Genomic DNA, 14,701 nt, shown 5'->3' on the forward strand with positions numbered 1-14,701 from the left:
AAATCCATATACTTTGTCTAACAAAGGGGCTTTGATATTTTTGTCGTTTTTCATCTTGGCATTTCACAAACTGAAATAATCACATACACACAAATCTACACGATATTGCACAACCCTAATGTAGTCTACGGAACTGATCTGGTTAACATTTGAACGGCTAAAGTGGTTTTAATTCATCTTCTCAGTACTTGTTTTTTATTTCCAATCATCTTCTGTTATAGCACTGGACATGAGAGCTAAATATACCCATTCCAAAACCTGGAAAGATACAAAGCCAAGAGCAATGACCCAGTAAACACTCCAATCACTATCACACATTCACTCTTAGATAGTCTCTAATACTTTTTCTCTCTCTCTTTCTCGCTCTCCATCTGGTGTTGTAAGATTGGCAGAAGAAACCACATGCCTGTCCAGAGGAATCAAAGAAGTGTGTAAGTGTGTGTGAGTGTGTGTGTTGGCATCATATGGCAGTGCAGTTGAAATCAGAGTTGTGTCATGTGTTTTGGATGGGATTTTAATCTTTGGAAATCTCAGAGGATATCTGAATATGACTGAATGTCATGTGAGTTGGTTTTACTGAGGGTGGCAATGCTCCACTGTTCCTTTTATGATCCAACAAAAACATCAGAAATATGTGCATGATGAATACAATTCTGCCGTCCCAAACAAGGGGTCAAGGTTTGGCTGGTTAGCATGGTCCAGTCAGCCCCTGCTGGTAGATGCCGTAACTGCAATATTTTACTGACAAACAGCATCTTTCTCAATTGATTGCCATTCAAAAGTAGCTGTGTATTCGGACTAAATAAATTAGTTTGCAGGCAATGCATAGAGCAAATGATTTAATATTATGATAATATATGTTTTGACAGTGGCTTTTTGAAGCATTAAATACACTTTATTTCCCCTGTCTGCTGCTTTGAATGACACAGTTCAGGGTAGTTGCCAATGAAGGGCTTGGGACTGTGCATGTTCTTGCTGTGCCATCAGCCAATCAACAGTGTGAGCATGTCAGGGCATCAGATTAATTTGCCACATGCCATTTATAGCTCAGGTGATTGGTTTAAAAAAATATTTAAATAACTTTGAGATGAATAGGAATGCTCACAGGTAGCTTTCTCCAGGTATTATAGATTTCCTTGCACAAGACTACAAGAGTACATACTAATTTGGCTATGTTCTAAAAACACATGCGTTGCATGTTTTTTTTTTTCCTTTACTATGTACAGAATCTTGAATGTTTTTGCTCTGTTTAGGTAGGTTTTGAACCTGCATTCAGGCAGGAATCACTTCAGTTTTTATTATCAACATCATGATTTTAGGTTCAGTTTTATATAAATGTATAGGGAAAAGTATACATCTTAGGTCCATTTTTAGGTCACCATTTTGTTTAACATTATTAATGAACAATTCGCCTTCGATAGTTAATATTAAATAGTCCTGCAGTGTGACAAATTACTTTAAAAAAAAGTATAAAACAATTATAAAACAATTAGCAAAATGCTGTATAGCATGTCACACCACAGGAAATATCCAAAGTATTTTATGTGTGCTACCTTTTTAGTCTTCTTTAGTTCTGCCACAAACATGTCCTGCAAGTTTGAAACAAGAATTAAGTCTAAGTGTCTATAAGAATAAGTGTCCTGTCAGACTGTATATCTGGACAACAGACTGGAAAACTAGGGTTGTGAAACAATGTGCACATCCATAAAAGGCCCTTGTAAAGAATCAGGCACTGTGTCCAACAGGCAAACAGGCTTGTTCAGAATTACATTTACGACCGTTCATTATGGCTTATAAAAAGTCACATTTCTGACCAGGATAGAGATTAATTTCACAGTTCAGGAGGGAAAAAAGGTTTGTCTCTGTACTCTTAGAGAAAGAAAAGGCAAAGCCATACCTTTCCCCCTTTAGGACATGAGCTCCTTCCAGCAGCACCATATCAGGCCCATTATTACAACCATTCCTATGAAGGGTATGGAGAGAATAAGGGACTCAGACGAAGGAGTGGAGCTCTGAGGAAAAACACAAGGGGTGCAGGGATGGAGAGAGGACGTGGAGGAAGAGGTGGTGAGAGAAAAAAAAGAAAAAAATGTGACAACAAAGAAATGGTTACACATGGGAGGATTGTGCACATGTCGAATAACAGATAAATAAAACCATGGAAAATAATTAAAAGAAAGTAACAGAGAGAAAGAATGAAAAGTGGGAGGATGAAAGGGAGACCAAAACACAGATATATAGATAGATAGATAGATAGATAGATAGAGAGAGAGAGAGAGAGAGATAGATAGAGAGATCAATAGATAGATAGATAGATAGATAGATCAATAGATAGATAGATAGATAGATATGCCAGCAGTTTATTAAGAATCATCAAATTTGTTTGGAATTTGATATTGTGCAGTGTGCGTTGAGAGCGTATGGTTGTTTATGGTATGTAGGTGTTTAGTGGTCAGAAAGCAACAGAACAAAGCAATGAAAGACCACGGGGGAGTGGGGAGACAGGAAAATACACCGAGATTAGATACACAGCAAAGATGGTTAAACACAAAATGGAAACCTTGTGCTCGTTTTGACCCTCCGGCTAATGAACAGAGCCTAGGTCACCATCTTGGCATTTAAAGATCCTTGCCCACACTGCCAGCCCAACCTACTCTATTAAAGGAATGTTCTGGGTTAAATCAATTAACTGCATATGTGACATGATGTTGATTATCACAGAAAAACAACAAACAAAAAGCACATTGACAGAAATCATTGTATGTTTGCCCCCTATGCACTACCAGTCAAAAGTTTCAACACACCTAATGGAAATTTTTTGTGTTGGCTTTAAGTGCTTGAAATCAGTTTTGCACAGATGAATTGTGAAGTTGGTTGAGAAAATGCCCAGTGTGCCAGGCTGAAAATCTAGGCCAAGGGTGGCTACTTTGAAGAAACTAAAATATAAGATAGTTCTGATTTGTTCAACGCTTTTTTATCACTACATAATTCCCATACTTCCATTCGTGTTATTTCATAGTTTTAATGGCTTAACTATTATTATTTAAAAATGTGAAAAACAGTAATGATAAAAGAATAAGTAGATGTGGACTGGTAGTTTGTAAGTGTGTAACTGTCAACATGTTTTTACAAACCGAGTTGAAATAATTTTTTGTGGTAATTGAACTTATGTTGAACCCAGAACATTCCTTTAAAAGACTCATGGGAATTGTAGGGAGCAGAACAGTGTGAGTGAGGGGTTAACCACACAATTAAGGCCCAGATATACTTTAAACGAAACTGAAAAACAAACAGGTGTGACGTCATTTAGAACAAAATCTGGCCAAAAAGAAGGTGTTTTTGAGTTCGTTTCGGTGGTTCGGTGGCCGGGGCAAACTTTTAGGAAAATTGCTTACTGGCTGCTAAACACCTTCTTACTGCCATTGGTCCACGTCATCGGTAGGTGTGACCTGGAGCTCCACCTACTTTGAGGCTGACAGCTAATTCCCGTTCACAGCATTCAGTCAGTCAAGATCAGTCAACATGAACACACCGGCGTGCAGAGTAATTAGCGAGCTGGTGCAAATTTACCTACATCTGTACGCATAGAGACATTTTCCAAGACCATGTCATGCGATTTTATTTTTTTGTTTAATTGGTCTACAAAAGGAATCAAATCTACTCAAATACTCTCAAGTGCCCATTCACTCATGTGCAATCTGCAGCGAACATGCCCAAAGTAAGATTTGCCTCTCTTATCATCATTCTTTTGTCTGTATTTTGCCAATAAACACTCTTTTATACACCAATCTTTGCAGTTGTATCAGTGTCATCATAAATTACAATAACAGAGCGTAAGCAGCGCATATTATGGCCGCGAAAGTGTTAGCGCATTTGCGCTACGAATTCAGAATGTAAACAAGACAAATTAAACATTATCTACTGTATATATATATATTACTTTATTATCATTGAGTGGTTAAAACAGCTTCTTTTACTGACCTCATGTGAATTCTACTCATAGAATTAGGCAAAATGTCATTGATAACACATTTTAATGTCACATTAGTTAAGGTTTTGCATGTAGTCTTGTGCCTCATTTTATTTAAATGTATTTCTAAACGCCTCCCACAGCGGTGTGGCAGGTGTCTGAATGTTCGCAAACAGTATGCCGTTGCTCGGCTGTTTCAAACTTCTTTTTACCCCTGAACGAAAAATGAAAAGTACCTTCTCCGGAAGTATATCGGGGCCTTTAAACTACAACTATGGAGGACGGATGATTGACATGGGACACGGTACTCAGACTGGACAGACTCTTTGATTGGAAAAATGTTCCCTGTGGTTAAATTTGGAGTGCTAATTTGATTGGGGAATTAATTAGGCCTTGAAAGACTCATTCTAAGTCATTGTGATTAGACAGTACAGGGGTTGGAAAGCTCTCTATGTCAGTGCACATTGTAGACACACACACAAGCAGATTAGGGAAGCTTAATTCGTTTGCTTCTAATCTACAGTGGATCAAGAAAACTAGCTACACATGATAGCTACAAGAGATTCGACAAACACAAGACGTGAAAACACACACAGCCCAGAATCAATGTGTGCGACAGGGCAAAAAGCAACCCAAGGTGAAACAGACACACTCAACCGAAGTGATTTAGTTAGACAGTGTGATTAAAACATGATGCACTTTGAAAGACAAGTACTGCTGTTTGACAGATGGTCAATTCAACATTCAAACATTAGTCACGTACAGAGAGCCTTCAAACGCTGACAAACATGTACATCAATGGAGTCATGGTGTCATTCTGTTGAGTATATCTCACCTTACTTGCTGTGTGAGTAATGTATGTTTGTTGTCAACATATGTGCACAGTACAGTGATTTATTTGAGGTCACATTTTTATCCAAGTTAGTTCACACGCTCCAAAATCACCGTCTGAAGTTCTTGAGTTCTTGAGTGATGGTTGTTGTGGATTTGGGAGAAAGCAGTGTGTTATGACTGATGTCTGACCCCTTGATGACCCCCTCACCTGAGCCTTCCTCCCAGCCAGCCGATCAAGCTCCGCCCTGCATTGCTGTAGCTCCGCCTCCAGCTCCGCCCTCTCCCGCTGGCTGCTCTCGTAGAGCCCCTGCAGTTCTTGAAGCTCTCCTTTTAGACCCTCACACTGCAATATTATAAAGACACCAATATTCAATAAGCAGTAAAGTGTATTGTTAATAATAATCAGAATAAACAAACTTCTGCCAAGAATTACGTTCAAAACCCTACATGTTGAAGTTTCCGGTTGTCAACCAATGTAAGCAGCTTTGCGCATTAATATGAAATCTGCGATCACAGGTGTGGGTTTATAGTCATTATTTCAGTAGTTTCAAAATATTGGCCAATTATTTGACCTGGTCTATATATCTAGGTCACCTCTGCAGAAAAGACCAGCTTAGACCAGCAAGAATTTCCATGCTGGTACAGACTGGTTTATGCTAGTTAGAAGGAATGATCACACTATGAATACGGCAGTTAGAAAGTATTGCTTCTGAAATCGGTCTGTTCCTACCGAAATTTTAACCACTGTCCCCAATGGCCGAAGCCAGAGTGTTGTTGACCAGTTTTTTTGAGAAGGATATAGCAGCAGGCAGAGCTCCAAAAAGGGACGGGAACTCCAAACTGGCAGCAAAGATATAGGGAGCGATGCCCCCTTTTGGAGTTGAGCAACCCCCTTTTGGAGTAACACCGCCCCCTTCTAGAGTTACCCCACCCTCTTTTGGAGATTCCACCCCATTTGGAGATCTTCGGCCTGCAGCTACACTGACTTGAGTTTCCAGGTGAAATGTCCACAATGTGGCGTTAGTTGTATTTTTAGCTGTATATGATGTAACACAGTCAACAGGTATGCTTTTTTTATTAACCTAATCCCCTAACCTAACCCAACCCCCAACCCCAAACCTAACCGTCAGTGGAGTAAAATTTTAGAGTGAAAATGCAACCTTCAAATCACGCTCTCCATTGTTTATGTGCATGCGATTACTTCCTGGTTTCCATGGGACAAGAATTCATGTCCCATAGATTGCTTGTGCAACATGCTATCAGTAGTGCCACGGGTCAGTAATTCAGGAAATGGGGAAAGTCGCTTGTCAGTCATTTGGCAGGTAAAATGTCGATTTCCTGTGTGATTATGTTGTAGTTAGTGCTGTTTTGGTGCTGGTCTACCAGGTGGACCTATATAGCCATGCTGTTTACTAGCAAGATTTTGCTGGTCATGCCAGTCAAGCTGGTGACTGTACAAGCCAGTCTGTGGATGTACTATACCTGTCTCTGAACCTGTGATGCTTTCTCCTCAGCCTGTTTAAGCTGATCTCTAAGGGAGAACACCTCAGAGAAGCCTCCACTCCTGCCCGTTGGGGTGACAGGTTTCCCCTCAAACGAGATGTTCTTCTGGGTATAAGCGTCTACCCACTTCCCACCTTGTTCTACATCCAGCATGCTGATGAAACCCTCTACCTTCACTTCTTTTTCTCCATTGTTTTCTATGTCATTCTCTCCATCATTCTTCTCTGATTTCAGGGCCAGATATGAGTCAGTGGAACTATCAGGATGAAAACAGAAAATGCACATTTATTCTAGATGGATGCACATGTTGTAGTGCATGTTTATGCAATGATGGATGTATTGTATTTTAACTTTAGCATGTGTCTGTGACAGCTGCACTGCAGTATTCATCACCTATTCCTTCTCTTCATCATTTATTCAAAATTTTAGAACTCTATCTTATCTCTCTCTTTCAGATTCTCGCTGTGTCTCTGACTCTCTCTCCCACATACAGAAATAGTTGCACACACAATTACATGTATTACATCTTTTGTTGTTGGCAAAAAAGGCTGTGCATCCAATAAAATGCTACATTTTCTTGCCATTCATCTGTCACTTGGTAGATGCTAGATAAATTGGGCAGGTTATATTAAAGGAATATTCCAGGTTCAATACAAGTTAAGCTCAATCGACAGCATTTGTGGCATAATATTGATGATTACCACAAAAAATCATTTTGACTTGCACCTCCTTTTCTTTAAAAAAAGTAAAAATCTGGGTTACAGTGAGGCACTTACAATGGAAGTAAATGGGGGCCAACTTTTGAACATTAAAATACTCACTGTTTCAAAAGTATAGCCACAAGACATGAACAATATGCGTATTAACATGATTTTAGTGTGATAAAATCACTTTATAACCTTTTCTGTGTAAAGTTTAGCCAATTTTACAACTTCGTTGCCATGACGATGTAGTCAAGAACCCTAAAACCCAAAGAATTATGATTTTGACAACTTTAGAGTGAGTTTTAACAGAAGAATTAATGTAAGTGCTTTTAGTAAAAGTATAAGCTTCACATTTCTGCATTTAAACCCTCCAAAGATTGGCCCACTTACTTACATAGTAAGTGCCTAATGGTAACCTCGATTTTGTTTTGTTTTTTTCAAGAAAAAGAGGGGCGAGTCAAAATGATTTTTTGTGGTAATCAACATTATGCCACAAATGCTGCTGATTGAGCTCAACTTGTATTGAACCCAGAACGTTCCTTTAAAATGTTTCAAAGGCTGATTTTAAGGACATTTTTATTTACTTTTGTATGATAAACAATTTAGATACTGTGTTAGGTGGTCACTAGACGTCCAATGTAAACCTGGATCCTAAAGCAAAACCAGTTGAGCCTCTTTAACAGAAGTTTAATTTGTTTATACACATCATAAACATGACTTTTTGAGCTAAAATATCTAATTTGAAAAACTTGACAGCGTGTTTATGGAATAATTTGTTTTACTTAAAGTCAATTTCAGACACTCGCAGAAGTGTTGAGTTAAAATAGCTCTAACTTATTCAAGCCTACTTGCGCCTTTTTTCATCTTACTCTCAAAACTCGTGGATAACATGAACTATACCGTTAATAACGTTTCATGTTTCTATGATACACTTTCATAGCTGCTAAACAGTTTTAGTGACAGTGCCCACTTAGACAAATTATGACTAAATGCTTCAAAGGTCACACATTATTAATAGAGACAAGAGTTTGCACAATTCATTGACTGATTGCTCATTTGTGGTTGACTGACAGGCCATTTGCCCAATCACCTGGCTCTCTGTTGCTCCAACATCTCCAGTTTCTCAGAGAGCTGGTTGTTGTCGTTTTTCAGCATCTGACACTCGTCTTTCAGAGAACGACACTCCTCCACCAACTGATCCACCCCACCTGTCCGATCACAACACAAGAACAGATGTCAGTCATAATAGAGAAAAAAACAAACAGACTGGAATCTTTGGAATGGAATAGCAGCATTCTGCTTACTGCATACTACAAAGTATGTACAATACTGCCTACTATTTTTGTGAAACAGTATTTATATAGTCATCATATTTAGGGGAAATGCAATTGGTCATCCAGTTCTTCCATGCATACTGTAATATTTTGGATACAGTGCACAGTATACATTCTACATACCACAAAATATAGTATTTTTGGTATGGCAGTATGCTATTCCGAACTCAACCACTGTCTAAAAGTAAAATAAAGGCCAGGTTATACAAAAATAATTTAATCTCAGACCATTAAACAAGCATAAAATATCTAGGATATAGACATGTAATTTCTGTAGCAGTGAAAAATCACACATTTCACCAGAGAGCCTTAAATACACACCAAACCCTGCAACTAGTCTCCATGGAAGTGCATGGACTGATAAACAACTTCTTTAACATTTGTACCTCACCTGACACGACCAGATGGAAAACAAATGCATTAAAGGGATAGTTCACCCAAAAATGAAAATTCTCTCATCATTCTCTCATCACTCGCACTCATGCCATCCCAGATGTGTGTGACTTTCTTCTGCTGAACACAAACGAAGATTTTTAGAAGAATATTTCAGCTCAGTAGGTCCATACAATGCAAGTGAACGGTGGCCAGAACTTTGAAGGCCCAAAAAGCACATAAAGGCAGCACAAAAGTAGTCCATATGACTCCAGTGGTTAAATCCATATCTTCAGAAGCAATATGACAGGTGTGGGTGAGAAACAGATCAATATTTGAGTCCTTTTTTACAATAAAACTCCACTTTCACCTTCTTTTCTTTTTGGGGATTCGCATTCTTTGTGCATATCGCCACCTACTGGGCAGGGAGAAGAATTTATAGTGGTCCATTTTCACCAAATTGGCCCGGTTACTAGGGAGGGTAGAGTCACATGGGGTAACCTCCTTGTGGTCGCGATTAGTGGTTCTCGCTCTCAATGGGGCACGTTGTAAGTTATGCGTGGATCGCAGAGAGTAGTATGAGCCTCCACATGCGGAGTCTCCGTGGTGTCATGCACAACGAGCCACGTGATAAGATGCGTGGATTGACGGTCTCAGAAGAGGAGGCAACTGAGACTTGTCCTCCACCACCCATATTGAGGTGACAAACCACGCCACCACGAGGACCTACTAAGTAGTGGGAATTGGGCATTCCAAATTGGGAGAAAAGGGGATAAAAAATAAAAAAAGAAATTACGAAATGTAAAAACATTTTTTTTTATATATTTGTGTTCCAAGAAAGAAAGACATTTTGGAACAACAAGAGAGTGACAAAAATGCAGACAGAATTTTCATTTTTTGGTCAACTAAACCTTTGACCAAAGTCTCTGATGTGTTTTTGTTCAACACTGTTCTGTGATCAGTGCATGGCCCCTCCAGCAGCACTTGTTGGTATGTTGTTTTTATTACAGATCTTAATATAGTAAAGTAAACAGCACCAAGGGAGCAGAAATCAGAGAAAGACATTAACACTAGCATTACATCTCAGACAAATGAGACTCTATGGAGGTCCTGCACTCTGTAGGGATGTCATGCAGGCACTCAAACCTTGAAAGAATGCACAACAGTTGTAATACACATACATCTGTCAATGGCAATGCACTCTGGGTAATATCAGAGCCCAAATGTAAAGTTTCTGTCATGTTTGGATGTGTTGTTTTGGGAAGAAAGGCAACAGGGAAGAAAAGACGATGATGAAATGTCTGTGAAGCTGCACTGGGTTTATCTGTTATCAGAATGTGACTGTCATATTGTTGGAATGAGGTTGTGTGATATAAAGGAAAGTTCTGCTGAAGAAATCTCAGCTGGCAAACAGATACACATGCAAGCAGTCCAACACACAGGTCGTGGTCTGGAAAAAGTGACTCCAGTACTGCTACCATCTAACAGCACATGTAACTTTTAAAACTGTGTGTGCAGGGGTGTTTGTGTGAGGGTGCGTACATACTAAGCCACAGTTTGGGACAAAATTGTTCCCAAAAGTGAGCTAAATCTGACAAAACTTTTTTAATGGAAATTAAAAAATGTTTTGTTTTTTTGTTTTTTAATTATTCTAAAATGCAAAAAGATTTCTTTAGTGGTCAGGTTTGGGTTAGGGTCAGTCTGTAGTAATTATAAATAGCTTTATATAAAAGCATAGAAGTCTATGGTATGTTCCCATGTGTATGTGTGTATATGTGTGTGTGTGTATGTGTGTACAAACACTACATTATGAATACAAGCAGAACTCTTGCTGTTTATTGATTAATTATGTATGCGATGTGAACTGTGATTCTTGCATAAAGAAAATGAAAACAAAAATAATGCATTTGCACTATTTCAGGCTACTTAGCTTTTGCATTTTGGCACATCCAAACTGACATAAGGGGCAAGATTGTGCCAAGGCACACAGATATCTCACACACACACTCATGGAATAATGGGCCCGGCCTGCTATTTGCAGATTAGCAAATAGCAAGGTCTGCACTCAAATGTTGCCCTGCTGCACAATCTTACCTTTATTAGAGGTAATTTACTCCTGTAAGAGATTACAGCAAATTTTCTCAATGTGTTGACTTTCACAATCGAGAACATTTAAAATTGATTACTAGTTTGACTTTGAATAGAGACATTAATGATTAAGGAGGATGGCAGTGACTTTTATCACTGATTTGTGATTAAAGAAACACCAGGAATGCGTGTTGTGTTTTGGACGTTTGCATACTGTTCATAATGGGATTCTGCCATGCTGGTGTCCCCCTCCAAACTGTTTCCACATTTACATTTAAGCATTTGCCAGATGCTTTTATCCAAAGCAAGCAATTCAGAGATTGCATTCAGTTATACATCGAATAAGTCTGTGTGTTTCCATGAGAATCAAACCCATGACCTGTTGAGCTACAGGAACCATGATAATTTCCTGTGTACTTACTGTATCAATAAAAGATTAAAAAGGCCAAAAACGAACTCTGTAGCATTTTGTATCAGAACTGACCCTCTCCTCCTGCTTTCTCCTGCTCTTCTCTGTGTTGGCTCTTCATGGTGATCTCAGCTCGCAGCGTGGTCAACTCCATCTCATACTCCTGCGTGGTGCCACGCAGGCGCTCCAACTCAGCACGCAGACGGCACAGCTCCTCCTGCAGCAGGGCGATATCATTCTCTCGCTCAGCTGCGGCCTCCTCCGCCGCCTGCTGCAGTTCCTGCACATCCTCCTGTGCTACACGCAGCTCCTCCTGCGCCTCCCAAAGCTCGCTGGCCTTCTCCTCCTCCAGGCTGTCCAACTCCTCCTGTACAGAGCGCAGCTGGGCTATGGGTCAGAAACCAGGACAAAACATTGTAGAGGGTCACATCAACCAACTTTGTTTTTCTACTGAAACCTTACAAAAAAATTACTGTAGTGGGGAAATGGTACAGTGATGTATTGGATGGGAACACCATGGTGCTTTGATATGTATCATGGTACTGAATGATTACTGTGTTCATATACAATGGTATTTACATCCAAGGTACTTGTTCATGTCAAAGAAACTATGGCATGGGGGCCTGGGTAGCTCAGAGAGTAAAGACGCTGACTACCACCCCTGGAGTCACGAGTTTGAATCCAGAGCATGCTGAGTGACTCCAGCCAGGTCTCCTAAGCAACCAAATTGGCCCGGTTGCTAGGGAGCATATAGTCACATGGGGTAACCTCCTCGTGGTCGCTATAATGTGGTTCTCGCTCTCAGTGGGGCGAGTGGTGAGTTGTGAGTTGCCTCCACACGCGGTATGTCTCCGCGGTAACAACAAGCCACGTGATAAGATGCGTGGATTGACGGTCTCAGACGTGGAGGCAACTGAGATTTATCCTCTGCCACCCAGATTGAGTCACTACACCACCACGAGAACTTAGAGCACATTGGGAATTGGGCATTCCAAATTGGGGAGAAAATAAAAATATAAAATAAATAAATGAATAAACTATGGCATTACCACATTACCATGTACAAAAAAAAAAAAGGAAAAAAGAGAGAAATACCATGGTATTTTGTTAGTAAAATGAATACTTTACTAAAGTTACTAGGAAATAAATTAGATTCATTTTAAAGGAATATTCCGGGTTCAATACAAGTTAAGCTCTATCAACCGCATTTGTGGCGTAATGTTGATTACCACCAAAAATATGTCGACTCGTCCCTCCTTTTCTTTAAAAAAAGTAAAAATCAAAGTTACAGTGAGGCACTTAGAATGGAAGTGAATGGGGCCAATTTTTGGAGGGTTTAAAGGCAGAAATGTGAAGCTTATCATTTATAAAAGGACTTTCATTCTGTTAAAACACATATTATATGAGCTGTAAAGTTGCTTAAATTGTCATTTATATAGTAAGTATAGGGTTTGTTGAAATTTCATCATTATGGCAACAAAGTTGCAAAAATGTCTATAACTTTATATAGAAAAAGTTAGTAAGTGATTTTATCACACTAAAACCATGTTAACACACATATTGTTCACATCTTGTGGCTACTTTTGAAATAGTGAGTAATTTAACATTTACAGATTGGCCCCATTCACTTTCATTGTAAGTGCCTCACTGTAAGCATGATTTTTGCTTTTTTTAATGAAAATGAGGGGCAAGTCAAAATAACTTTTTGTGGTAATCAATACTATGCCACAAATACTGTTGATTGAGCTCAACTTGAATTGAACCCACAATATTAATTAAGTGCTAAGAGCACAATTTAAAGATGTGTTGGTTTGGTGAATTATGAGGGGACTTATGAGACAATATAAAATAAGCAAAACAATAAAACATAAAAACAGACACACTGGTGACACAAGGGACGATTTGCCTCAGTTTGTCTTTATATATTGAATTCTTTGACTTTGAATATCAAAGTAACTTTTCCTGTTTTCACCTAATCAAAAACGTTGCATGTGTGTGTATTTGGGCATGCATTTCTGTAAATTTGTCTGCTGTCAACTAACTCATAAAAATGCATGTGACATTTGAGTATATACAGTACATAATAAAAGCCATTTGTGGTCCTTAATCAGCCCCGTCACAGAAAGCCAATGAGGACTTCTGAAGTGAAAAAAATGCAGCCCTTCATTTCACGTCTCATTACAGGAAATCACTCAGCACGGCCAGCTGTCAAGAGGTAAACAAAATGTCACAACTTCTCAAAACTAACCACGCAAAGTGTGAATTTTAATCCACAGGGGCTTTTCTGGAAAACTATAATCAGTCTCACTCTAGCAAGTTTGTAATACGGTTAGTAAAACACTACAGCTGGCATAGACTGTGATTAAAATGAAGAATATTGTTTTCTATTATGCAGCAGTTTAAGTATGATTCTATGAGTGATTTATTGTGTTATTTACATCTGTAATTACATTGCTCATGGTTGTACCACAATGCAGCCAATGCATTTCTGCAAATCCTGGATTACTTCACAGTTCATTTAATTCAATTACACTGCAGTCTCTGCACTGTAGCACTGAGTGGAGTCACTGGGGAAAGAAATAACCATTCCAGCCTCACTGCTTTTCCCGTAGCCATCGAATTCTCCTACATGCTGGAATGTTCACATGAACATTTTAGCCATCTCTACTCCCATTTGATAGGCACAGAATGTCTGTGCCACAGGAAGTCCATGTGCTAGCTAGTTACTAGTCTGCATGTCTCTAATGGAGGTAATCTCCATCATAATAAACAGATATGTGATATGCAGAGAACAATAACTTAATAATATATAATTTATTATGTAATTTAATGAAGACAATGTTTTCCATGTTTAATTCAGCACAGAGGTATGAATACCCACTTCAAAACACAGACAGTCTGTGATGAAATCATAAGACAGTGTGATATTAAGAATGTTTATCCATTAGCAATGGATACAGCTGTTATTAAATATTTCAAATGTAATAAGACAGCTGCTTAGTGACTCTTCAGTAAAAAACATTTTTTCTGTATCAGTGCGTATCTGTGAACTGTGATACCTTGAAGTCTCTGGATCTGTCTTGTAAAGCTCTCGGCCTGGTGAGCGCTTGCCAGCCGTTCTTCCTCCAAAAGACCTAGAAAGTAAAAAAGGAAAATGAAAATACAAGATTTATTGAAGATTTACAATGCCATATTATTGGCATCTGAGAGGTCATTACAATATTAACAAACCAAGAATGTGGCTGGCTACCACCCCTGGAGTTCGCTAGTTCAAATCCCAGGTGTGCTGAGTGACTCCAGCCAGGTCTCCTAAGCAACCAAATTGTCCCAGTTGCTAGGGAGGGTACAGTCACATGGGGTAACCTCCTCGTGGTCGCTATAATGTGGTTCGTTCTCGGTGGGGCGCGTGGCGAGTTGAGCGTGGATGTCGCAGTGGATGGCGTGAAGCCTCCACACGTGCTATGTCTCCGTGGCAACACGCTCAACA

General features: G+C 39.2%; 1 protein-coding gene across 5 annotated transcripts in view; it reads right to left on the reverse strand.

Annotated features, from left to right (window-relative positions):
- Nucleotides 1-14,701, reverse strand: part of LOC127435484 (coiled-coil domain-containing protein 136-like) — a 43,785-nt gene that overhangs the window by 5,450 nt on the left and 23,634 nt on the right. For 3 of the 5 annotated variants that reach the window (XR_007896235.1, XR_007896234.1, XM_051689029.1), the window contains exons 4-8: nucleotides 14,274-14,348; nucleotides 11,290-11,601; nucleotides 8,102-8,219; nucleotides 6,287-6,563; nucleotides 5,013-5,147 (exon numbers count right to left, since the gene is read on the reverse strand). Coding sequence is in view for 2 of the 5 variants with exons in the window: in XM_051689029.1 (XP_051544989.1) it covers nucleotides 5,013-5,147; nucleotides 6,287-6,563; nucleotides 8,102-8,219; nucleotides 11,290-11,601; nucleotides 14,274-14,348 (917 nt within the window). In the remaining 3 variants the exon portion in view is untranslated. Of the gene's footprint in view, nucleotides 1-1,897; nucleotides 2,013-5,012; nucleotides 5,148-6,286; nucleotides 6,564-8,101; nucleotides 8,220-11,289; nucleotides 11,602-14,273; nucleotides 14,349-14,701 lie in introns of all 5 variants that reach the window. The other 2 variants (XR_007896236.1, XM_051689028.1) reach the window with 2 other exon arrangements.

Source organism: Myxocyprinus asiaticus, chromosome 45 (assembly GCF_019703515.2).
Source record: "Myxocyprinus asiaticus isolate MX2 ecotype Aquarium Trade chromosome 45, UBuf_Myxa_2, whole genome shotgun sequence".
In the NCBI taxonomy this organism is placed as follows: domain Eukaryota; kingdom Metazoa; phylum Chordata; class Actinopteri; order Cypriniformes; family Catostomidae; genus Myxocyprinus; species Myxocyprinus asiaticus.